The sequence below is a fragment of the Excalfactoria chinensis genome, chromosome 1 (assembly GCF_039878825.1).
Source record: "Excalfactoria chinensis isolate bCotChi1 chromosome 1, bCotChi1.hap2, whole genome shotgun sequence".
Taxonomy (NCBI): Eukaryota; Metazoa; Chordata; class Aves; order Galliformes; family Phasianidae; genus Excalfactoria; species Excalfactoria chinensis.
The window spans coordinates 117,659,353-117,686,343 of record NC_092825.1 but is presented as its reverse complement, the minus strand read 5'-3'; the positions used below and the strand labels follow the sequence as shown (position 1 = coordinate 117,686,343).

Below are 26,991 nucleotides of genomic sequence, written 5' to 3'. Positions count from 1 at the left end.
GATCATCTAGTCTGACCATCAAACTTAGGCAGAAATTCAATTGCCAAACTTCAGGCAGACTTCAGGAAGAAATTCAGAGAAAGACAGTTTCATTGTGCCTATTCTTAAATACCAACCAACTCCAAAAAGCATCCAAAGAAGTGAGGAGTTTCAGCAGAGTGTCAGAAGTAGCATCAGAAGTAATCTTTGCTGCAGTTCAGAAGAATGAGAAATCCCTTCCACAGAAAAACAGGTACAATTTTGTCAATCAGTGACAGGCTGTATCCATCTCTCATGCAAAGATAACACAGTTGCCACCTTTTCCACAGCAGCAGGTGGAAACGTTCAAAAATTTTCCTTGTAGAAAATGGGAAGGTTGGATTTTCACATCTCTCCTGGTGTGACTGCTCAGATGCATATGTGCCACTGCTCAGAAGTACTACAGTGGATCTTAGGAAAAAAATTCTTCCCCAAAAGAGCAGCGCTGCAGTGGCACGGGCTGCTCAGGGAGGTGGTGGAGTCACTGTCCCTGGAGGTGTTCAAGAGAAGTGTAGATGTGGCACTGAGGGATGTGGTCATTGGGCACGCTGTGATGGGTTGGTGGTTGGACTAAATGATCTTAGAGGGCTTTTCCAAACTTAGTGATTTCATTTCATGATTCTTAGTACATCACAGCTATGGATATTATCTCTGGAGATGACTGCACTCTCTCCCCCGAATGCAACCATAAATAGGCCAGAAGGAAAACAGGCAAAGAAGGATCCTAATTTCCAACAGTGATTAAGTTTCCCAGACAGAAAGGCACAGCCAGAGTTCCTCTCTCATTTTTAATTATTTGCTATCTAATGCACACAAGGAATCATAGGGAAACAAGAAATGAACTATGTCCAAAGATTATGTATGAAAGCAACATCAGAGAAGGAAGAGAATAAAAAAGCATGCTCCTGAATGCTGGACACTTTTCTATAGGCAGTAGCCCTCAAACAGCCCTAAGAACATAGTAGAAAACTAAATGGCAAATGAATGGGCAAAAATAATAAATCTCCCTTATCTTTCAGGGACACGCCACCACTGTGCTTATTTCACAGCCCTAAAGATGTCTTTCCAGTCCATTAGTTAAACAAAGTCAAAGGACAAGAGTGGATGGGACTTACTTCTTGGCCGTCTTTGTCTGTGGTGTCTTCTGCGTGGCCAGCCACGGTGGAGAGGAATTGCAGCAGTCGGTGTAGGGTATCGCAGTTACAGGGAGGTAGGAGATAAATGAGAAGCTGTAAGGTGCTTAGCTGTTCATCTGGCTCTAATACTAAGAGGGGAAAAAATACATTCTAAGAAAAGCATTCCAACTAACTTAAAATCAGAATATAACATTCCCAGCCCAAAGGAATGCTTGAGAATAGCTTTACTTAACAGTAATTTTCTTTGTGAACGTTGGAAGAAAAAGAAAAAACTTGAAGGGAATATCAAAGCATAATTAAGTACAGTTACTGCGATTTTGCTTTGATTGGTCAACATTTTGCTCACAGGTTCATAGGCTTTTCTCTCAGCCCATAAGAGAGCAAAATCCATGTTCTATACTTTGTCGTCACCAGACACAAAAATTTTGTTTAATTTTCTACTTATTATTTTTCTTTTAGATACAGCTACAGGCTTGCAGAGCACACTTTGCAAACATTTCAGTAAAGTTTATGCTCTAAGCATTTTAAATAAGTTTACTTACAATGTCATATCATACAGAGGGAATACAAAACTAAAAAAGCAACCAGAAGTGTCAAGGGCATTCTACTGCTTATACAGTCACTTCAATCAGCATATGACTTAACCATCTAAAATGGTAGCTAGTGACAAAGGTGGGACAAAAGCGGGATCCCAGACATGAAGGCTTCTGCAAGAAACTGAAGATCACGTACCAGCTTGAAGGGTCCAACTTTACTTTTTCCCAGATTGCACCCAAGTCTTACCATAAATCAGTATGTTGGGACTATTTTAACACAGTGACTCTGAGGACCATCAGCTACCAAGAAGTTTGAACTTTTGATGTTAGGTTTTTGAAGTCAGATTGAAATTTTGGTGAGTGAAAGGCTATAAAAGCTAAAAACACTGGCAGTGCCGAGATACCAGGATGCAGATGGAAGTCTGTCATCTGCTTCTGCTGAACTGATAACAGAATCAGGATTTAACAGATAACAGGAATTCATCCTATACACCAATGTAAAAGCGAAATCTCTAGTTTAGTTCTCAGGGCTAATCTTACAGTGTGTGAAAACCAAGAGAAGACTTCTGCAAATTATGCTACACAAATGTTTGGAGCAAATCAAGGCTAGAGTACTGAATGAATAGAAAATATGGTTTGCAGAAATTACAGAATTCAAACAAGCTTTTGAAAATCAGTAAATCAAATGCTGCAGAGCTCACAGAGAGTGTTGATGAAAGGTGTATAAAGTTCTCTGGTAAGAAGTGGGTCAGGCATGTCACGTAGAAATTCCTTTAACAAAGCAGCAACATCATGAATGCTGTGCTCTTCGTCTAACACAACATCTATGCCCCGGTCAAACTCTTCACGTAACTGGAAAAGACCATGACATAAAATCTCAGTCACTTATCATTGTCCCAAATAGTACGTTCCAACAGATAAAGGTCTTTCAAGAAGTACTTATTCACTTTTCCACTTTCCAGATTGTAGTTCACATCCAATTGCTGCTTATTCCATGATATATAACTTCAAGTTTTCACCAGATTGTAATAAAATCTTTCCAACTAATGTACAGCACTATTCTATGAGAAAACAATGCTAAGTAAATGCAGAAATGTAAGGCTAGTACTAAAGGCAGAAACTGTAGTGAATAATGAAAACTGGAAGAAAGGCTTTCTTATACCACCTTACTGTGTTATCCTCAGATTTTTGGAAAGAATGAAACTGCATTTCATAACAAGTATGTTTTTGTACAAAAACACTGATAATAATAGACCAACACTAAAGGTTACCAAACTCACATTTCTTTTGTGAATTAAGATTGTACGTATTTAAGCCTAAATAGTGAACAGACATGTTCATTAAGACTTTTTAGCACTGGTCCCCACACAACTTGTTCCACCCTCTTAGCTTAGTTATACTCATTAAATGATCTTCATTACGAAATTAACAAAGACCAAACTAACACCATTCTGAGGTATTGCTATTTTTTCCACTACGGTTCTCAGACAATTTCTGTGTAAGTCAAAGGTATGAAATGTCTCAGAGGCAGAAGAAATCGCTCATCCACAGAAAATATGTCTTCTGACAAGACAGCAGCCTGACTTTTTGGAGAGACTTCCCAACACTAATAGCAGAAAACTTTATTCAGGTTGAGAGCTCCATCTTTACTCTTCTTTTCAAGGTGAAAATAGCCTGCACCCAACCCAGCACCTTCAGTAAACACCAGCTCTGGAGACGTAGTCTTGCACCCCAGTGAACATGAAAAAGCTCTAAGGTGATTCGTAATGCATGTATTTGTTCTTGATTTTCTCTTCCTGCTTACCACAAACAAAACCTGCTGTCACATGCACTTACTTATTTATATATTTACTACAACAGTTGAAATAGGACTTCTAACTGGAGGATGAAGAGAGACAAAACTATGCCTACTTTCTGTACAAAAACTAAAGAGCAGCTGTGGAAGCACACCAAAATCTGAGTACAGGGCTTGGCTTTCCATGGTTCAGAAAATGAATGGAATTTTAATTGAATCCAGACTTTCCCATGTGTTCATGTTGACAGCATTTATTATTCTAACTGCAGGGCCAATGTGATGCTTCCATGTTGTTCAATAAAATAAATTAGTTCACCTAATTCAGTGAATTAGTCAATGTAATATAATACATAAATACCCAAATCTCTCAGTTTCTTCAGCTTTTAAAACAGAGTAAAAGAAAAAAACTGGTGAAAGTGATGTTTGAAGTAAGGCTTAGGATACAAGCAAATGATACAAGCCCTCTGCTTTTTCCCAGAGGTATGATAGAAGTGTACTCATCTTTGAATAATAATGCGTTTTGACATTGATGCTTGCAATGCAAATGACAGGCAGCTTACTTTTCAATACTTATACCTGTTCAGTGTTGATCTAATAACTGTCTCTGCATGAGTGTTTTCAGCTTTATGGTATATTAGCCACACAGCAGTATTAACTGGTAGAAAGTAAACTACACATCAGTAGGTTATACTGTCCTACCATTCAGAACTACATCAGATTAGCTATTCATGATAAATTTCCAAAGAGCTAAACATTATGTTGTGCATCTTTGCAAAACAGTATTATTATTCCTGGGATCAGCACCACCAAGCTTTCTTTTACTCTGCTCTATTTAGATATTTTGATCTTAAAATTTCTAGCAGGAATATTCTATGATATTTTTTTGTTATCTCCCGAGCATCGCACAACCATTAAGCTCTACGACTCTTAACAAGTATTCCCACCTTTTTCAAATAACAGTGCAATAGCTGAGGAAAACATCACTTCTGACATTGTCTCTGGAACCTACCTATACACAACCTCTGCTTTTTCAACATTTGGCTGAGATTAAGAATTGGATGGGTCTGCTCTGACCTTGAAGTTGAACAAGGTGATTTTTGAGAGTAGCAATTTGAGTGTCTGCCTCACTCCAGCTTCTCAGAGAGTCAAAGACATTGCTCTGTACTTTGATATTTCCTCATAGTGTAATTTTTCCAGAAAAGATTTACAGTTTAGGCTTACTTTGGGAGCTTCTGCTCTTTCTGAGATGAACAAGCAGCCAAGATTTCTTTTTCCCCACACTGTAATCTTCAGAAAATTTTATCACGGTAGACATATGGATCTCCAACCCTTTCCTACTTATTCAGAGCAAAATATACAATGACTATTAATCTAGTGAGATCCTTAGAAAGATTTCACCAAATGTAAAAGATGGCCTGTTATGAGCTACCAAAAACACACTATATTTCTCCAGGCAAAGGACAAGGAAGAAATTACCCGACAGAAGGCAATATGGTTATTTGTGTCATACCTGATGAGTAAAATGCAAATCCATATCCACTCACCTGTCTCACTCTCTTTTTTGAACTTCCAACTCTGAATATTCCCACTGTCTGAAGACCTGCAAGTATAGCACATCAGACAACTGTTTTATTGTATGATTTTTGGTTTAGCATCACATTGAATCAAGGCAATCTGGGCAATTTGTCCTTTAAAGAATTAAAAAACACACATGCACAAAGAAAAAAATCAACAAAAGCAATGCATTTCTATATAGGGTTGTACTTACTGCTCTGAGACAAAACCCAGCTGTCTTGGAATAAGCAGTCAGTCAGTAGTTCTCAACTCATATCACCTAACATGCAAAATGGCATCTCTGTTACATGATGCCATCTTAGTGCCACTACTAATCTGTGAGGGACAGAGGTCTGCACACAGTGAGGCACTGCTCAACCTTTGGAGGTGGCTCTTTCAGGACTGACAGTGAAGGAAATGGTCAGTGTAATAATACTTGGGACACTGATTTGTGCATTTGAATACAGGAAGCAGCTGGTGTGTTTGGTTTGATCCACTGGCTGTGTAGTTCCTACCAGTGTGAAGGTGAGAGTGTGTCTTTCAAAGAGATGTAAGCAGTGCACCGAGGCAGATGATGAATGGAAAGAACACTTGGGAGCTTCACACAGCTTATAGGGTAGGCACTATTTTACAAAAAGAAAGGAACAAACAAATATTGTACTCCAGGCAATGCAGAATGTTTGCCTGTTGTATCATTCAAGCTTTATTTTGGAATGAGTGCTGCCTGCTATTCCACGAGAAATCAGTTTCTGTGTTCTTCTAGCCTTGTACACAGGTACAGGGAGGATATCAAGCCAACAATATAACACGGTTGATGAATGGATATATATTGTCCATTACAGAAACAGAAAAATTTGCGAGTAGGTGTCAACTTAGAGGTGCCACAGTCTTTAGTAATGAGAATGTGAGTGAAAATCCTAGAGGCTTGAATATTTGTGAATATATATCATATTGTACATGAGTTTCACAAAGGATGAAATAATTGTCTATAAGCTTTTAAAAATTTATGGTCTAATAAAGGCTACTCTGAAACATTAATCTTCTTTACAGATATACAAGACATCAAGGGTTTGCAAGAAGCTTCAGACCTTTACACTCTGGGACCTGATCCCACGGGCAACAGGGAAGAATAAGGCCAAAGGTTGTTATTTCTAAAAAACATAACGTTCTTTTCTAACAATCATATAAAACATACATGAGGAGTCCCTTTGCAGCTTGCTGCTGAAAAATTGGTATAAAAGAACAATATATGCAGTCACATATAGGCAGAATATAAAATATGATCCATCACATCGTTTGGAATGATGTTACTAGAGGAGTGCTGCCAGAACATCAAGCCCTCTGTTTTTCCCCAGATCACTGAAGAAAACAACTGAGTCTGTTTTCTGAAATCTTCGTTTTTCTCAAAGTCAACCAGTCCTGATGGGTGCTGTATAGTGCTTCTGTGGATTGTAGATTAAGTTGAAAACTGAAGAACATCAGTATCTGCCCCAAGCTACCTCAGATGGTCATTTATGACACTCTATCACACTCTTAGAAAATGCATGAAGAAACACTCTATGTTTTGTTTAAGAGGAAATTTCAATAAAAATATTTTAGTAAAAAGCGTTGCGTAGAAAACAGTCTTTGTTACTGCAGTGTATTAAGTGGATTAAGCACTTGATCACAAGGGTACTCTTACTGAAGTCTCTTTTTGCCGTCTCAGACACTTTCATGTTCTCCAAGCTCAGTTACCCTTACTTAAAGGATGGAAATCATTCGTCTTAAATTTAATCATCCCCACATTTGTCAGCCATGATATCTAGTCTCTGTAAAAGGCTAACAATGACTTGCTTTCATTGTTTTCTTTTATATTGTTGCAAGCCATATGGGTATTATAAAAGCTTAGCATTGTTGTTTAAATTGCCATCCCCCATCTGCAAAAGCTTTTAATTCAGAGACTGTAAATGATTTCTTTCTGGTCAAATTAAGCATCAGATGCAGCATTTGATGCAACATTCACCATTATTCAATGGTTTGTTTTATCATCTGGCCATGTGATAGGTCTCTCTGTGGCCAAGTTATTTCAATTCTTATAAAAATTTCTTTACAAAACAAAGATACATTGGGAGAAATGTTGAACAGATATCTTGATGAGCTATTGTTTCTGCATTACAGAAAGTTAGTGGGATGTTTGTGTCTAAATGATCATGAAGCTGTAAGAAGAATATTGGCACAATTCTATAATTCCTTCAGAGAGAACAGGTCTGAGCCTGAGGAGACTGGTCAACAGGATTCAAGCCAGGGACAAACAGTAGGCAGTTTGAAAGTCTTGTAGTGAACATGAAGAAGCTTCTTAAAGCTTAATATAATTTAGCATGGGATACTTTTTGTTCCTCTGAACCTCTATTTTCCAACGTTGTTTCTGGCTATGTCTTGAACTGTAGCATAAATTGCTCACTTAGCATTTAAATCTAAAGATCCACTGGTTGCTAAGAATTACTATCTGGCTTTCATCCTCACGGTGTGAGTAAACCTGTAGTGTGTAAAAAGTCATTCTTGCAGAGCTGAGCACTCCAGCACTGGATGAATGACCTCCAATAAAGTGTTCTCCCTCCATGCTGAATGGGCTAGTTGGCAAGCTTGTAGCATAGATGTTCAGTCTGGGAGAAGATCATCTCCTAAAAAATTATTTGTGAGATAGGAAGAGGGAAGCAGAAGTGAAAATTGGAGTCTAATTGTCTAGTTTGTAAAGACGTCATTGCAATTTTAAGCATACACTTGATTCTCAAAATACTTATTTATTTATACTTCAGTAAAAATATATCTGCCACTTCTGGCAAAATGAAATATTCTTACCATGTTTTTCCAAGTGCTGGCAGCAACTGTCTACAAGCCGTGGAACCTGCCTGTAAATAGGATTCAGGCTTAGTTTCTTATCTCTTGCCTTTTCCTTCTTGCTCTGGGCTTCTGCTGGCAAAGAGAGCTGGAGAGCTTCTAACAACCGTGACTGATTGTCATCAAGATCAGTAATAGAGTCTACAGACATTGCACCCTGTAAAAGGTACATGCATAAACATTCAGTATGGCTGTAGTAACCTAAGGTCCACCATATCTCATTTAACAATGATTTCTGCCTGCCCACATTTAAAAAACAAAAACAAACAAACAAACAAACAAAAAAACTTATACAAAATACAATTTGCTCTACCACTTTCATAAATTGGTCAAGATAGAATACTAGAGTAATGGAGGCAAAAATCTGGATAGTAGCCATGATATCATTACTCTAATGCAAGAAACACAATGCTTTACATTCATTTGGTGTTTTTTCAGTGCTACAAAAGCCCGGATATTCTTCAGGACAAGGATGAGTCAGAATTTGTGCATGAAACTCAGCAGCACAATATTTGCATGAGGATATATGCACATTTTTACACCTGGTTCTCTACTTCTTCCAGACATTAAGCAATTTTACCAGTGAAAATTATACAAACAGATTTACAGCCCAATACCGCACAGAGTTGACTAATTACACAACTATGCATGACTGCAGAGATTGAAACAAACCCATGCAAACAGAACAAAGACACATAAGAGAATACAGAGGTGATTTTTATTTCATTTCAGGTACTTTCACTTTATGTATCTTAAAATCATTAAAATTCCAATGAAAGCTTTGAAGGTTATGTTTGGATTTCAGGAAGGCACAAAGGTTCAAGCAGTCAGCAAAGGACAAAGTAGCATAAGCAACAGGAGATTTATGGTATTTTTCAGTGTTCACACTTGAAAATGAAGATTAGGTTTTCTCTAGCCACAACATGACTGCTACTTCAAAACTATCCTTTACCTCATAGCCGGTGAACTATTACAAAACCTAGCAATGCAAAAAATATTTTAGGGAACATCTGGGCTTCTAAATAATAATAATAATTGAACAGAAAAAAAATAGACTCTCCATAAAACTATCTATTGTACATTATTTCCTTACCTTCTAATGTGAAGAATACAGTTTACCATAACTTAATATGTACTCTACAGGTATCTAGCATAAAGAAAATGAAGATTTTTTATTCTACGCTTTGCTGAGAACTTCTTCAAAGCATTTCTCCAAAGAATTTCTTCAAAGCAAGCATTTCTGCTGGCATATATTTCATAGACTGTCATCAAGATCTCAGTCTGTTGAAAGGGAACTGTTCAATTGCTATGGAATTACCAAGCTCTAGAAGTACTGTCTTCTTCAAGAGAGAAAACTTAGCTTTATAAGCATTTTTACCTTGAAGGCAAGGCAAAAAAAATTCCACTGAGATTTCAAATGAAATTAAAACTCTGTAGTTTATACTACCTAAAGGAAAGCATGTAACATATCAGAGACAGTCTTGTGTCTCATAACACTTTGAAGACTTAGCAGAAAAACACAGTTAAGTTTTTAGATAATTTTTTTTGACCCACACTTCTAAATAATTACTAGACTCTTTGGAGTGTAACTTCAGTCTTGATTTCAGAGGTTTCTCAGAAATACACCTGCTTGATTCCATTTACCATTTCCTGCCAAAAAGAAAGAAACAACCAAAACCACACCAGATTCTCTGTGTGTGATCCATATTTGCAAAATTCCAAGCTGAATTATTTTCCTGTTTTCTTTTTTAAAGATCTGGGGTTTCAGGCATCAAATTTAGTTGCCTGACACTCAAAATCCTAATGCTATGCTCATCACTGCCTTTCCCAGGCAGCTCACGTACAACAGGTTACTGTCTTTATACCCTAGCTCTTACTGGTCCTTCCCTATCAGCAAAACATCCTCACCCCATGACCATTATTATCACAGAATCACTTAAGTCGGATTCAGATCCCTAAAATAGATGTAAATACAGTCAGTTCTCCATTATCCTTGGGCACTTTATCAAAGTTGTGGATTAACTGGGACACTGAGCAGGCTTTAAGAAGAAAGACTGTAAGTTCAATGGCTGAAGTGCAGCACTACTTGGTCAAACCAAGTCAAGGCCAGCATCCTTTGCTACGCCAAGTTCAGAATCTGAATAAACTGGGCAAGTCTTAAGCTAAGTTTAAAGAAACAAAAAGAAAAGTGGAGACAAAAAAGTAGATGGAAAAAGCAAACTGAAGGTGAAGACTATGGGGACAGGTGTGGAACAAAGGTCAGACAAAACTATTTCCTTTTTTTTTTTTTTTAAAGGCTTTAGAAACCAACATCTTTTATGGAAAGATGAGCGATATGACCGTATATAGAAGGGAATGAGTACAAATCACAGCAGATTCAGTTTCACTTTAAACAAGAAGTAGGACTGAGCTCCTGATAGACAAATTTTGGTTGCATAATATATCTAAATAATATATTTACAGACAGTCATAATATTCTGTAGAATAAGCATATAGAAAGTGAAGGACCATCAGGCCCTGAATGATCATCAGGGCCTTGACTTCCAACTTGACAGTAGAAATCTTACAGAGAAAAAGCAGCTACTGTGATATCAGTCTCATTCTTCAATGAGAGACAACCACAGCATCAACATCAAGAGGACTGCCAAAAGCATCACTTTATTTCTCTTAATGACAGCCTCAACTGAGTGCTTAAAGACTTGTGGGAATATGAAAAAGTGAATGACAGTTAAATGGAAGTGAATGGCATATTTACAAACAATCTCTACAATTTAAAATGCTAGTGGGCTTTGTGGACAAGCCTGCACTTCAAGTGTCTGCAGCATATATGTGAGAAACTGGCTGCATCAACTGCATGAATCAACTTTATTATTATTTTTTTATAATAAAAACATTTGCTTTGTTGAAATCAAAAACAGTGTAACTAAGTTACATTACAGAGAGTGGCAGCTTCCTCTACATCATACCGCTCATCTTAGTCTACTACTTCTCTATATGTTCTATATTCTTATAATACAAATTATGGTTCATATCTCACTTTGCAAAAGGAACAGCAGATTACCCACTCCTGGACATGTGAATTATCTTTCATATGAAAACGGGTTCTGAAGTCAAGGGGTGTATACAGTGCATTTCTATTTTTTTGTCAACATCTAAGCCAAATTCTAAAGGAAGTCAACAGGTTTCCCTTCACGCACATACTCAAGTGCATTTTGCACTTCTGTGCAAGAACTACTGCCTGTTAATGTGGTCTAGAGAAGTCAACACGTGTATTCCGTGTCTGTAATAACACAGACATCTTCAAAGGTCATGCCCTCACCTCTTTGCAGACAGACTGTTGACACCTCAAGTGTAAGCTTCACCTGACAGCTAGCAAGAAAGCAGGTCATGCGGATCTTGAACCTTCCCTTAATCTGCAGTTTACTAAAGACCTGCCATTCTTAACACTGCAGCTTACAGAACACTATATTGCATTTCTCTGAAGCAGGTTTCATCCCTGGGAGAAGATAGAAGATTTTATTCTCCAGAGCCTGTCCTTGAACCCCAAATTTCTTCTCAGACTACTTAAAGTGGAGTTTTACTGGAAGTATTTTACAGGGCATTTAAATCTCCAATGCAATATAAAATGAAAAGAAAAAACAGTACTTTTAGATACTCTATCCCATGGGCAACTCCACTAAAAAAGAAGAAAAAAGACTGATAATACCATTATTAGCTGCAGCACTGGAGAACTGGTAATCTCTATTATTTCAGAGCACAAAATTTACTTAAAAGGAACAGAAACCTTCAAGGAAATTATATACCAGTTACCTATCTTACATTCAGGATTAACATTCAACCCAAAACACTGCAGTGAGTTCCGCTGCCAAAGGCATTTTCTTAGTCTGTATGCAGAAATTTCTTTTTAAGAGCTTGGTACAAATCTATTCCTCTACCTTCTTATTTACCACGGAGGATATAGTTTGAATTAGGCCATGGGGATTTTAATTAATATTAGGACAGAGATTAATAGTTAATTTATTTCCAAGTTTGTGAAGACAAAATAACAAAAGCATACATACAAATTTAAAACATACGGGTTTAGTCTTTCCTAGCTGAAAGAATTAGTTAGAAATCCATGGGTTTTGACAAATCCAAAACAATTAAGTATAAGCAGGTAGTTAGAGAGAGCAAGCTGAGGTTTTCCAAATTATCTCTCTGACCCTTGGGGATCTGTAAAAGATTTGTACAGTCCACATGATCTTTTCCCATCATCACTGGAATAAGATTTCCTTTACCATGAGGAATTTCTGGTCTTCACCAGGCTGGCTTCCAATCAATGAAATATCACTGTTTAAACACGACAGAAGAAATACTCCACAATTCACAAACACAGTGTTGTTTTTTCTGCCATACTCTCCACAGAACATGTATGGTTGTAGTTATGGGGTTACTTACACGCCTCCTTGCTCGCGGTGCTGGCTCTGGCGTGTTAGGAGAAGTGGATTCATTCGGTGTTTCTGAGGTGGAGCTGAGAGATGAGTTACTGCTGGAAAGTTCTTTGTTCTGCCTTTTTGCTCCAAATGGTAAGAGAAAGGCCACAAAATCTGAAACATCTCTTTGCTCTTCTCTTTGAGAGTCTTGCTTGAGCTTGTAGGCCCGATCATTAGCAATCACTTGCGACAAGGGCATTCCAAAAGCCTGGGGAATAAACTCTGCAACAAAGAAGTTAATATTTACTGAACATCTGATATTTATTTAGTACACAAGGAATCCAGTATGAAGCTGTTAGAAAGCAAAACAATCTGAAGTCTCTTTAAGTATATAATAATTCTGACGAGGTTCTGGGCTGCACAATAATAACAACATTCAAACAATAAAATAATAGTGGACGAGTGCCAGGTAACTGTAGTTCCTGCTATCTGACTCCTGTTTCCAGATGGATCTTGCATGATATACCACACAGAACCTCAGAAAATCAACTGGGACCAGATCTAATTGAGATCTTAACTTCCACTGAAAGCAACTGGAAGTCAGGCAACTTGGCTACATCAAAATGGTGCAGATGGTCATCAGAGGCTCTGGAAACCTACTCCAAGACTGCAGAGCCTGGCTCCTAGCTACTGCTCTCCCATTTCAGATCTTTTCATCAGGTTTGTCTCTCACAAATGTTGCAGTGCACCAGAGTGAAGGGCTGTAGGCATGCATATGGGGCCCATCACAGGTCAGGAGGGTGTGCACCTACCTGCACAGGACATTTGTAAGTACATCCACTATTCAGACTAAGCCTTGAAGGGTATAGTTTTAACAGCACTATAAACCCCCTTCACGTCAATAGAAGTGTAGAGTACCTACACCAGTATAACTGTAATGTACAAACCTTGCATGTATTCAGGTCTTAACATCAAAATGCCCAGAATATTTTATGGATCAGAAAAATGTTTTATAGTGAGTAAACCAGTAACTAACATCGACATTTTCATCAGTAAGTTTCAAATCTGTACCCAAAGACAAGTGGAATCAAAAGTAGTGGGTCAGACCGCAAATTAGAGTTATTTTGTGTTCAAATGAAATGAATAAAATAGCTGCCAAGCCTCCTGATCCTGGTAAGTTTCTACTAGATTCCAGCTTCAGACCTGCCAGCATCAGGGATACAGAAAGTACTAGAAATTAAAAGTAATTAAAAAAAAAAAGAAGAGAAAGAGAGCAAGAGTAAAATCTTTACACATCCAACCTCTCACAGTCATCTGATCAATAAAAGGCCGAAATTCCTCCTGGGATTGAGTCTGACTTTATCTTTGATGACAATTTCAATTTTGTTAATGTTTACATTATTATTAAGATTAAAGAGACTGGAAAGAAGAGTATAATACATGAATCCTGAGTGAGGGTGCTTCAATCCTATTGTAATAAAAAGACACGGGCCTGTTCTCATTTGCTGATAATGCCTATTGCTCTTTAGAAAATACAAAATGTTAGGACATGAACTAAGTTTGGTGGCCAGACAAAATTAAATCAGGAAGCAGATCCTCACACATCAAAAAGGTCTGGAAGTGACCAGCGAGTAGAATGATATCTAAAACCATCTGCATTTTATTTAGGACAGGAAAGTACATCATCACATGGGTGTCAAGCAATGCAGAGATTTCCAGTTCCTGGAGCCCAGAGTTAAGCTTGTTCCTCCTACACTCTGGCAAATATGATTATAAAAAGATGAGATTAATTGTACTGAAACTTTTTAGTAGCATGGATTATCTTCCCAATGAACATTTAAGACCACAAGCTTACTTTGAAAATTCATTCTCAACACACATCTGCAACACAACTCCCCTTTGGACTGTCTAACTTTGTTACACCTCCAGCACTCCTAATTCTCTGTTCTTCCAGAACATTTCCTGACAAAAGCCACTAAGCTGAATGAAAACCTTAACAACAAATATATAAACGCTTTTGTCAGTTGTGCTTCAAAGTGGGATGGGACGGCTGTATGCAGCCCAGTGATACCCAATAGCATGATAATGCCTTTGATTGTACAACACGAGGATGAAATGGGAGGGGATCATCAGGGAATGAGTTTTAGCACTTTTATTAAGTGAATTTCATGAAAATGGTTCTGTTCCCCAACTTTGCTATGTAAAAACCAGTATTTTGAGGTAAGTATTGCTCCCCTTCACAAACCCTCAGATGTGGGATGCCAGTTTTTCAATTGCTCTTGTTTCAATTGCTTAATTAATTTGTTTCATCGGTAATTTCACTGCAGAGCAATGAACAATGAAAGGACATAGAGCCTCTGCTCCACACTGCTTTGCTGTACACCTCCTTCTCAGAGGACATGAACCACTTCCCCAGTTTCTCAATATCTGGCAGAGATAGAGAACTGGATGAAAACCAACTGGCTGATTTTCAGACTAAATACAGATGGAAGTGATGCTGGCTGGCAGTGGTAATTATATTACAAAATTGGCAAAATCAGTAATTTCTTGTTCATTTAATGAAATCAAGAGAATCGGTTGCACCCACCACAGACCGGCTTACAGCCTCAAGTTCCCAGCACAATGTTGTGTGCAGGGGGGGTGGTAGAAGAGAGTGTTTTACAATCTGCTCTCCCCATTACCTTCGCTAGCACACAGTTCCAATGATTCCTTTGTTAGACTGGTAAGGACATGTCCACTAGAGCGAATGTCTGCCCTTTTGAAGTTTCAGATTCATTAGAAGAAAAAAAAAAAAGAATTTTAGCCATACAGAGTCATGGAGCCCCTTCTCAGATGGAAGACATGAAAGTTTGAGGTTCTGGCAACCCAGGTAAAAGCACAAACTGCTGCTTTAAGACGGGTATCCCTACTGTTGGAGGTGTTAGATTTGTATGAATAAAATGTTCCTTAGAGCACAGGCTCAAACTTTGGCCTGTTGTATAGGTGAGTACAACAGTCACAAAGCTACTAAGTTACTTACTGTCTGTAAACCCAATGAAACTTTGATCACTTTCTCAATTGTAGGAGTGTGCTGCTTAAAGATTTGGAGACAGCACCGTGTAAAAACCGGAAACAAGCTGACAGAGTGCACAATCATGTTGGAAATGTAGACTCACATGTTTAGCCTAAACAGAATCATATATGTGCTTGATTTCTGATCCATCTTGCTTTGAGTGCTTACTGGCACCAGAGACAATTCGAGACCTTGGAGAAGTGCATCATTTCCACTACAAGAATGCCCATCTTGCAGCTGACAAAATTATAAATTGGATTGCAAATGGTGTGTTTCTAAGAAATCCTTCTGTTATGGTGTTTTGGTTGTTAATATACAGATGCTAACAAATGTACAGAAGGAATAAGCAAAGGAAAACTCACCAGTGTTGGTGCCTTGGCTGAAGAAGCTGGGGCAGTCCTCACCAGTGAGTAATCTCCAAGAGATGCTGCCTCAGTGGGAGTCAGCCCTTAAATGAGGTCTCAGAGGGATGGAGTCGAGCTCCACCCCTTCCGGGAGCACAGCTACATCACTCTCACCTGTGCTCCCACAGCTGACCCCACACTTGCCTCAGCTGATTAATCAGAGGTTCAGGCTGTGATTACCAATCTCCCATACACATGGTAAATCAGCACTTTTGATTTAAAATAAACAACAACAGTATTTCATGGAAATATTTTCAGCCAAATCAAATAAGAGTTTCTGTGACCAAAAATCAGGAATCCTGTTCTTTGTTAACTGAATGATGACAACCAGGATGCTACCCCACAGAGTTAGCCTACCTGGCCTCATGCCACCTAACCCAAATATAGATTCAAAGACTAATCTGAAGATTCCATGAGTGAAAATTGTGATTTCCATCCCACAAACTTCAATGGTCTATTAGGATCCTCTGAGGTCTATACTTTAGACCCTATTAAGGTTTAAAAAGCTAACAAAGTGAATATACACAACACAGCAATTTAAGCCTTACCCTTTGGTTGTGAGGTTTTTTGTCCATTTTTCTTAAGTGCAGCTTAAATGTTGTTTTTGAGAGGATGAAATCCTGTGACTTAGCTCAGCAGAGGTGCTCCTACTGATCACGTTTAAATGACAGAAACAGAGTGAGACAGCTAAGACGTGCTTTAAGAGGGATATTTAACCAGGGGGGAGTGGGTCTTTCTACTCCTGAAGCTACATACCCCATAGTTACAATTCTCAGAAACTACAGTATACATAGCAGTTCCGCAAACGTCTCGCAGAGGAATGTGTCAAGTACTTACATTCCACACAGAAACATCAGGAAAAGGTTGCTCAACAAATTATATAACGAATTGTCATTACTTCTAAGCAAGTCTCTCAGTTCACCTACAGAGTTTACTAGAACCAAGGAAAAATTGAGCTGGTTTACTGATAATGTAATTCAGGAGAAATCATTTCTGAGAGGCATCTCCTCCTGGAATGTTGGTGGGTACTTTCTAAGTAGGCATGCTTACGCTGACCCCTTCATTGCTAATAGCAGACACATGAAAGGCTCCACTATTCCTGTCATCAAAATTAGCACTGGATTCACAAGGGAACAGTACCCAGCCACCAGCATGCAGAGCATCCTGAGAATTTCTTATTCTGAGCAGCGCTGACATTTTAATTCTCCTCCAGCCACAGTACTGTTTGTCAGCAGCTAAAGCAAGTGTTTGGAGATGCATGTAGACAACACAATTTAGAATCACGATGTCCATAAACAACAAGGAGGCAGGGTAGAGAAAAGCAAAGATAATGAATAGTAACAGCTGAAAACACCGCTTGAATATCTGGGTGGAGTGCTGCACTCCTGTTTCATTCATTTATATCCGGCAAGTTTTGCTATATCCTGTTCTGGTGAGTCACTCAGAGATGTAAAAAACAAATGAAAACACTTATTCCAGATTTTTTTCCCTTCTAATTAGATTTTGACAGATGTACCTGTCAAAAATGACAAAATAAAGATATCAATCTTTTTTAAGGTGCATTCAATTCTACTTTAGAGTCTTTGTAGGCCTTCAAAAGCATAACAGCTTGCTGAGACTCTCACTTAGGAGTAAAGATGATCAACTGGTCTACCTAAATAAAATGGGATGTTGGGAGAGTAAAATTTCCACAGATTTGAATAAGTCCTACCATATGCGTAATTAAATCTCAGAACAGTTCTATAAGAAATGAGTGCCACATCCTCAAGCATGGCCTCCTCATGGAGTGGGGTGAGGGAAAACAGTCTCCAGGACCACCCTGAGATGCTGTACCTCCATAGGCAAAGTAATTCCACAAGTTCATGCCACAAGTTCACTTCAGCATATGTCAGTGCTAAAGTATCAGGAAAAACTAAGTATAAAATCCACTCTGCTCTTTTTCAGGAACTGCCCACACCTGAAGACATGAGGATGACTGCAAGCAAAATAAACTGCATGTAGGGCTCACTCCTTGTGCTCTCTACAGCAAGAACTCTGTTGTGCATCCCCAGTAATCAGAACTGTGGCCCACTTTGCACCACCTTCATCTCATTCATTTTTGGATGCAAATTACACACAGGATCACACAGTGGGTGACAGACCACAATGCCACATGTTTGTCAAGATTAATATGCAGATAGCTAGCATTCAAAAAATACATTTCAGGTGACACATACTCCAGGTGAATCCTAACTAAATGGCCCCCACACCTCTGTTTGCCCTGATATGTGGGTTCCCTCAGGTTGGAATACAGGAAACTCACATATTTTGAATTATTTGTGTACTCTTCAGCAGTAATTGTGCTTGTGAATATGATGATCAAGTGAGGGGAGTGGAATGCTCCTTGCATAAAAGCAGCTGCATCTCATCCATAAAAAACGTTCTGCAAATCAGCTTCCCCGTTTCCACACTGACGTCCTTCTTCCTGTTCTCACAGCTCATCTCTCAGGATAGTACCGTGTGATCAGTCATCAAGGAAAAAAAAAGGGAAGAGAAGCAGGCATTCCTTACAGGCACAAGGCACAGGGACGCTCAAGGGTGAACAGTGCGTGGCGCTGGCCTTTTGCACACACACACCCACATCCACAGCTCAAAGTGTTTGTTTTGGACCGGTTGCCCAGTAATGGAAGATATTCCCTTTATAAAATAAACGGTAGAAATGCTCTAAAAAAAACAAAACAAAATACCACACAACACCGTGGTACAGATCAGGATAATACTTGCAGCTTGCTGTGACACAAAAGGACAGAGGTTACCTCAAACTCTGGCAACATAGGGACCATTGTTCAGGGCAGCAGGTACAGCTCTGCCAAGACATGAAGACGAGCAGCACAAAGACAAGAGGCCTTGCATTTTTCTTGCAAAACCCAGATCATTACCTAAAAGCTCTGCAACTCTGTGGCTTTGAATTTATGAGCTCTGCATCCCGGCCCATTATGCCTTGCCCTCCAACCCTGCTGAAAGCCCTGCATGAAGCCCAGTTCTTGGCACACACACATACCAACACATGTTGCGGGGCAGGAGATGCAGGTGCTACTGTACTCCTGTTGTCTTTCACCAAGCCCGCCTGGCTAGCTGCCTACATGGTACAGGTGAGGACCTTTGTGGTAGCTTATCCACTCTGCTGTCACAGATCAAGAGTGTGCTCAGCAAATAACTGTGGGGCAGATGATACTTAATAACACAATAAGGCACAGAAGTGTATACTAGAAATAAACACTGAGATGCAGGATGCCCTATGCTGCTGCCACCTTGACTATTCTTTGCTTTATGTTGGCTGATGGCAACAAGAGATAGTGTGACTTTCTTCGTACTCTGTTGTCTCTGCTAGGAAACATAATTCCTTTAGACTTCCTGGCTTTTGTACTCTAATTGACCAGCCCAACACTTCTATAAATTCACAAGGCCTGGACAAAGGATAGAAACAGATTCTCTCATTCGAACAGAGCTGAGGTATTTTCCCTGCAAGGGATGTTCCCACAGTATTTTATACATGGAGAGATGTCATACATCTTAGAAAGCAAAAGACATATTGGAATACAACCTATACATGAGAATAAGGCAATGGAAGATAGGAGAGCTGAAATAATCTGAAGTTAAAAGAAATTTTAAAAGAAGAAAGTTCAATTAGAATCAGCACTGAGTGCAGTACAAATGCTATCATGCAAGGCAGAGACAAAAAGCAACAGCAACAACAATGATCTTTGGTAACAGAGGAATAAAGAACAACTCCTGGATAATCATTTGTACGCATCACAAAAAGTAGCTATCAATTCTTAAGGCCCTGATCCAAAGGAAAAGAGACACTGGAGTTATGCAAGTGCAACTGCAAAAATCCACCATGTCTGGACGAAACAACAAAATTAGGCATCTGATGTATTAACGATTTGATTTATTAACCCTAAAATCTGCTGCTACAATGAAGAATGCAAGGATAAAAAGTTAAAATGTATACTGACTCTCAAAATACTTTGAAGCAGAAACTGTCAAAGGAGACTACTGAAGTTGTCTTCTTACTGATGAGGAGGAAAGATAAAAGCTCTCAGCACATCAAATGTTTGCAGGAGAAAGAACTTTAAAAAAGCCAAAAACCAGAACAGGAAGTGGTTAGCCATTTCCAGTGCCGAGGCATGCTGCACAGACTACCATGAATTTTAGTATCTGGTAAATGCACTGAACATCCCAGTAGGCTTAACACAGAACTATGCTGCTTTGCTCTTTATAACACTGTGAAGATCTACGGGTAAAAAATGAAACAAAACAAAACAAAAAAAAAGCACATTAAAAAAACATGGAAATGAAGCAAGCTAATGATACATTGATTATCCTGACAACAAATGTAAAGAGTGGACAGGAGCAGAACAAAACAGATTTTTCCCCAAAAGTGGATTTATGATCATTAGACCACTTCCTCAACTATCCATTCTAAAGGTGAGCTCAGTTCTACATCAAGTAATTCTCATAACTAATGAAAGATGTGTTATTCACAATGCGACACAGGAGACGATTGTCTTTTATCCAAACAAACACATCAGGGCTTTCAGGTTTAGAAAAGATTAATGCAAATATTTTCCATTGCCAACTTTAAAACCAATAACAAAGAGTAACTGCATGTATGATCTCATCCAACAGACAAAAAATAAAAACATTATCTTCCCAACAAGTACCTAAAGTAACTTTGATATGGGACATTCACTTTTTCTCACTGTAATCTCGAAGTTGCATTAAATTAGATTAATAATATATAATATAATAATAATAACAACACAGTAACCATATCTCTTCTCTTCTTACAAATTCATGTGTTTTTGAAATAGAGCTATTAATACTGAATTTTAGTACCACTTTTCCAGAACTACTTCTCTAGGACTGAACATAAAATTAGATGCACAGCATGAAGAAAATTTCACTTTCAGAAAAAACCATTTCAGCTCTCAACATCTGGACTTGGTTAAAATGACGGCAAACTACAGGTCAAGTCCTGTGGATTAGGACCCAGCCCATAAAGCTGCTTAGTGTCCAAACAAGAAAGTCCAATCATATCTATAATCCATGTCACACGGAGTCTATTAAGACCCAACTGATCAGTAGCAATGAAGCATTTATACATTTTAAACAATGTCTGTTTTCTTAAGGTTAAAAAAAAAAGAAAAACAAACCAACTGGGCAGGGCACGGTTCACACGCTTTGTGAACTGAAAGGGAGAGTGTATATGGAGGTAAACAACAGGATCATATTATCCTGACTTCACTCTGCACTCTGCACTGAAAATGGGGAGGAAGAAAAGACAGCCCTTTAACTCTTCATTTTCTCCTGGGAAATAAGCTTTCAGTTCAGAAGATGGGGTTATTCAAATGTCAAATACAAAGGGATATGACATATTTTTCCACCTGGAGATGAATATGTAGGCATTAGATCAGCTTGGTAGCACTTCCCTGTTTCAAAAAGCATACATTGAAGAATAAAGAAATCTTATATGTAAAAATAAGATCCAATTATGTATATTATATGTACTCATGCAGTCTTACCTTTGTCTTTGTTTTTCTCCTTCCCTAATGAGTCCAGTTTCTTTCTTAGTGATTTCTTCCTCTTTTGCCCATCTGTAAGAGAAAAAAATAGGAAATGTCTGAAGAGAAAGAACGCTGAACAAACTGTTGCATAAGCTATTATGTACATGAAGTGAGATGGCCACAGCACTCGAGTCAGGAAGGATGTGGGGTTTGTTTTGCGAAGGCTCACAATTGTCTCAGCCCTTCAGCCCAAAAAAGCACACTGGAAGACCAAATGCATCCCACTCCATGCTGCTGGGCACAGCACACACGGTCACACATCCCATGTGCAGAATGGGAAGTTAGTCAGGAAGACTTCGCAACTGACACTATTGCTGGATGCTCCTGATAGCAAATGGAGAGAAGGTAGCATAAATTCAAAAGGTACCAATCAGTTCCCTTCCACAGACACAAGACTGGAGGCTGTGAAGCTGGAGGTAGTTTTTGGAGAGGAAGTCTGCAGCCACAGGTACAGTATTTGCAGATAATTTCCTGGAGACTAACTTCCAGGATAAATTCTGCACAGCAGACATAGTAGCTGGGTGATAACTGCCTACCCTGACATGACCCATCGGGTCTGAACTCACACTGTGTTCTTGCAGATTGTGTATGGCATGTCCCAATTGGTTCAGCTGGATTAGTGTTAGAGAAATTATTGTTCTGACACCGTATACATCATCCAAGTTTTCACTAAGGTGTTAAGAACTGAAGATTGTAGCTGGTGTCATTAGCAGGTCTGTTCTTGAAAGAACTATGTGAAAAAGTTGGCTATCATCATTTCCTTTAGCATCTTTTATAATGAAAGTCAACAAAAACACATCCTGTTAGGTCTCAACAAATACAAGAGATTAAGACACAGACCTGCTTTAACTTGTACTTTTTATTATTATTTTTTAGTTCTAAAGCAATATAAAAGGTCTCACATAGGCTTTAATGCGTAATAATACACAGACACCACTAAAGCTAAAGGTTAATGGATACATACCTTTGCTTTACTTGTTTTGCAATATGGACTAAAATCAAAAATGAGCACACAGTACGTGTGCTGAACTTTTATGGTAAGGACACAAAATCATCTGCCTCAACATGTTTTTCTGTTCGTGTAAGGCAATGGCTTAAGTGGTCTTTCACAGCAGGGAAAAGACCACAAAAAGCTGAAGTGGATCTCCATGGATTAACTCCCGTCTTTGCAATTAGCCATGGGAGAATACAAGCCATTTCCTCATAGTTTTCCCACAACTCCTACTGAACATTACCCAGCAGGCAAATTCTTCCATTTATGAATGGGCTTTTACTTTAAAATTAAAATTTCTTTTTGCTTTTGCAACTTTTGTTCAATCAAATCCACTTCAGTGTTTGAATTCTGCATTTACGTAGGGACAGCAAGCATATTTACTCCCAGCAGCCGCTCAGTTATAATACTCAGTTTCTGCCTCCTAAGGTAGATTCTCATTCACAAGCTACGTAAAAACTGCTTTTTCTGCACCTGCTACAGTGAGAATCCATCCTTCTGAAATAAGTCCGAATAAGGCTCATATGGAATTTTAAATGAGGTTTTGGCAATATAAAGGTGGTAATTTATTGCCCGATACGGTCTATGATTAGAATTTCCTTTTTCATATCCACATGACAAGTTCATAACTCAAAGTCATACTTTGATTGATTAATATACCCAGTCTTTTCACACCTTCTGGCATCCCCAGTTCATAGTACTGAGTTTATTACAAAAATTCCTCTATTACCTCTTGGCAATATGAACAGTCAGTAGCCTGCTTACATAAAACTAAAAGTATTGCTTACTTTCATTGGGTTCTCTACTACCATCGTGTTCTGGCTTTATTTATTATATTTTTAATATTATTTTTCATCCTATAAATTCAGATTACTGCTTCATAGTAGCCTTTTGACAAATGACTTACATTTCTTTGCAGTCTTAGAGCCTTTATGCTCCAAGTACCTGTATATTGATATTCTGGTATTCCACTGAAGATTTGACTTAGATGTAAAAGAAAAACAAAACTTAAAACTGCATCTGAAAAATACTGATTTTATAATATGGTTACAGAACTGCAACTTCTGAAGCATTTTAGTGCTGCATAGTCAAATACAACAGAAATACCAGAAACATGGTATTCGTGTGAAAGAGAGAAACAAATTACACTTTCATATTCAAATGGAAAACAAGCTAATGACTTCTAGGGCCAAACTATCAATGATTTCTTGTGAACCATGTTCTTAACAAGTGATTCTTTGAACTCCAGCTGTGAAGATATTATCAGTAAAAGACTGGTTGAGAGAATATTTGCATGTTTGTCTCTTCAAATCTTGGAGTTTTGTGTAGTGGTGATCAGGCCCAGAGGAATCACAGAATCACAGAATGGTAGGAGTTGGAAGGGACCTCCAGAGATCAAGTCCAACCCCCTTGCAAAAGCAGGCTCCCTACACCAGGTCATACAGGTAGGCGTCCAGGCGGGTCTTGAATATCTCCAGAGAAGGAGACTCCACCACCTCCCTGGGCAGCCTGTTCCAGTGCTCCGTCACCCTCACCATAAAGAAGTTCTTGCACACATTCATGCAGAACTTCCTATGCTCCAGTTTCTGGCTGTTTCCCCTTGTCCTGTCTCCACACACTGCTGAAAAGAGTCTGGCCTCACCACTTTGCCCCCCACACTTTAGGCATTTATAGATCTGGATCAGGTCCCCTCTCAGTCTTCTTTTCTCAAGGCTAAACAGTCCCAGTTCACTTAGCCTTTCTTCATAGGGGAGATGCTCCAGGCCCTTCACCATCTTCATGGCCCTCTGCTGGAATCTTTCAAGAGATCCCTGTCTGTTTTTGTACTGGGGAGCCCAGAACTGGACACAGTACTCCAGATGAGGCTTTACCAGGGCAGACTGGAGGGGGAGGATCACCTCCCTCGACCTGCTGGCCATGCACCCCAGAATGCCATTGGACTTTTTGGCCATGAGGGCACACTGCTGGCTCATGGCCAACCTGTCATACCAACCTGTCCACCAGGACACCCAGGTTCCTCTCAGCAGAGCTCCTCTCCAGCAGGTCATCCCCCAACCTGTACTGGTGCATGCAATTATTCCTCCCTAGGTGCAAGACTCTACACTTGCTTTTGTTAAACCTCATCCAGTTTCTTACTGCCCAGGTCTTGCTGAATGGCAGCACAGCCTTCAGGCATGTCAGCCAATCCTCCCAACTTTGTACCATCAGCACAATTACTGAGGGTGGCCACTATCTCCTTGTCAAGGTCACTGATGAAGATGTTGAACAAGACCGGACCCAGCATTGACCCCTGGGGGACACCGCTAGTCACAGGTCTCCAACTGGACTCTGAACTGCCAATGATGACTCTCTGTGCTCTGCCAGTCAGCCAGTTCTCAGCCCACCTCGCTGTCCACTCATCTATCCTTCAGCTTTGTTATAAGGATGTCATGGGAGACAGTATCAAATACCTTGCTGAAATCAAGGTAGACTACATCCACCGCTCTCCCCCTATCCACCCAGCCAGTGACATCATCAGAGAAAGCTACCAGGTTGGTTGAGCATGACCAAGCATGAATGTAAGAAAGAGGATAAAGTTCTAGAGATAGACAAGACAGAAAATACAGAAAACCAAATAATCATATAGCAGCTTAGGATGGAAGGGACCTTACAGATCATCGAGCTCCAACTCCTGCTGCCATAGGCAGGGCTGTCACCCACCAGATCATGTGCTCAGGGCCCCATTCAGCCTGGGCTTGAATGCTGCCAGGAATGGGGCACCCACAGCTTCTCTGGGCAAGTCTGTTCTGCGCAGGAATGAACGAAGACAAAGAAAGATGGTAGAATGATAGAAGGGACATACTTAACTTGAACAAAGGATGCACATTCATTGAAGTCAGTGGAACCACAATCATTTACATTTAAGGTTTACCCCATGCCACAGAGTTCAACACATAAGACTGACAGGAGTCTCAGTGAAATGCTAAAGCTTAAGAGACCTGACAAGAGTTTCAAGGTCAGTTCTAGTTCTCCTTTCAACCCCAGCAAAAGACATGATTAATTATAATCTATATTGTGTAAAAACAAATAAGCATTGAAATGATTGTTGATTTAGGTTACGTCAGACATGAGCACTGCTGAAATACTCACAATGTACTGAAGGATCAGTGCAACTGCAGCAGTTTTAAATATTAAAAGAAACCCAATTAATAACACTTAGCACTTACTATCTGCATTGTGTTTTGAAAATATAATTAATATCCAAACGTTCTTGGTAACAAACAAACCATTAGCCATGCATAATACCTACTGTATATTTAGAAATTAATTAGCAAATATTTATGCAAAGTAGTACTGTATCAGCCCAAAATGCTATTATTACATATGACCGGCTATGCTCATTTGTGATTTGAGAATGTTTAAAGCCCAAATCGATAAATGTTATTAATCCAGCTGATTTATCTAGCCTTGTGTGCATGTAATCATCACTTAATGTCCTCTTTCCATAGATCAGTAAGATAGGGCTGTCTTAACAGATTCCACTCAAGAATATTAGCAAGACGAGAGAAGTCAAAAGCCTTATCTTCTTGTTAAAAGGCAAGGAAATGACAAATTGAAGGAAGCTGACATTTTTTCTCTCTTTGTTAACCCATTCTGACTTTCCTGAAAAACATCTGCCCAGCCAGCTCCATGCATCAGTTGTTTCAGAAATGAACTCGGTTTGTCCAGTACTTACTAATTTATATGTTGACTGCATTTTACACTACAATGCATGCATCACTCTCTGGGCTGGTATGTATTAAGACTAACTTGATGAATATTTTAAAAAAAGCAAGCCTAGAATGAAAATCTTGAGTGAATATTAAATTGCTACGTGACCTGTTTTTCCAAAGTGGTGAACACTTCCAGGTTCACTTAATGCCAGAGACTTTTCTATTTGAAAAATTAGGTCATCTATTTAGGACTTTGTCAGTGAACCAAAGCCTACAGAACACAGAAGTATTTGCAAGGATACAACGACTTCAGACAAGAATTGAGGAACTGAGGAGTCTGACTTATTATTATTTTTGAAAATTTTTGGTTTGAGGTTGAAATTCATCCACAGTGTTAAGCCTATTGCCTTTTAACTTTCAGTTACAGTCTCCAGATTCTGTACAGTCCACTTCAGGATCCAAATTTCAGCCTATATGAGTATATAAACTAGGTAAGAAGACATTTTCATGTAGTGGATATACAGATTTCATTTTTAAATGTGGAAAAATAAAGAACAGAAAGAGAATTATGCTTTTTAACAACACATTGCTCCGCTGCTCCATGCAAGATCGCCTACCAACGCCAAATATAACTCAGAGAGTGCAGACTGAATCCCATTACCATTATTTACTTCCAGCATTGCTTTACTAATTTCTGGAAAGTTATGGAAATCAGCATGTCTATTTCCTACCTCCAGGTGTTGCAGAGCATGAGCATGAGCATGACCAGTGCATGGAATTTGTTCAAGGTGATACAGTTAGTGGCACAGCTGGATCTAACATTCAGGAACTCCTTGCCACTATTTTCACATTATCCCACTTATTAGCCACTATACTGTGAAGCCCTATTAGAGTATTATATTTAAATGATGGAAA

At 39.0% G+C, this 26,991-nt stretch overlaps 1 protein-coding gene across 9 annotated transcripts in view; it reads right to left on the bottom strand.

The window, feature by feature from the left end:
- Positions 1-26,991, bottom strand: part of ARHGAP6 (Rho GTPase activating protein 6) — a 291,817-nt gene that overhangs the window by 17,984 nt on the left and 246,842 nt on the right. For all 9 annotated transcript variants that reach the window (XM_072348427.1, XM_072348452.1, XM_072348444.1 and 6 more), the window contains 6 exons: positions 21,352-21,423; positions 12,354-12,610; positions 7,878-8,073; positions 5,030-5,085; positions 2,392-2,542; positions 1,134-1,282 (listed from right to left, as the gene is read on the bottom strand). In XM_072348427.1, coding sequence (XP_072204528.1) covers positions 1,134-1,282; positions 2,392-2,542; positions 5,030-5,085; positions 7,878-8,073; positions 12,354-12,610; positions 21,352-21,423 — 881 coding nt within the window. The remainder of the gene's footprint in view (positions 1-1,133; positions 1,283-2,391; positions 2,543-5,029; positions 5,086-7,877; positions 8,074-12,353; positions 12,611-21,351; positions 21,424-26,991) is intronic.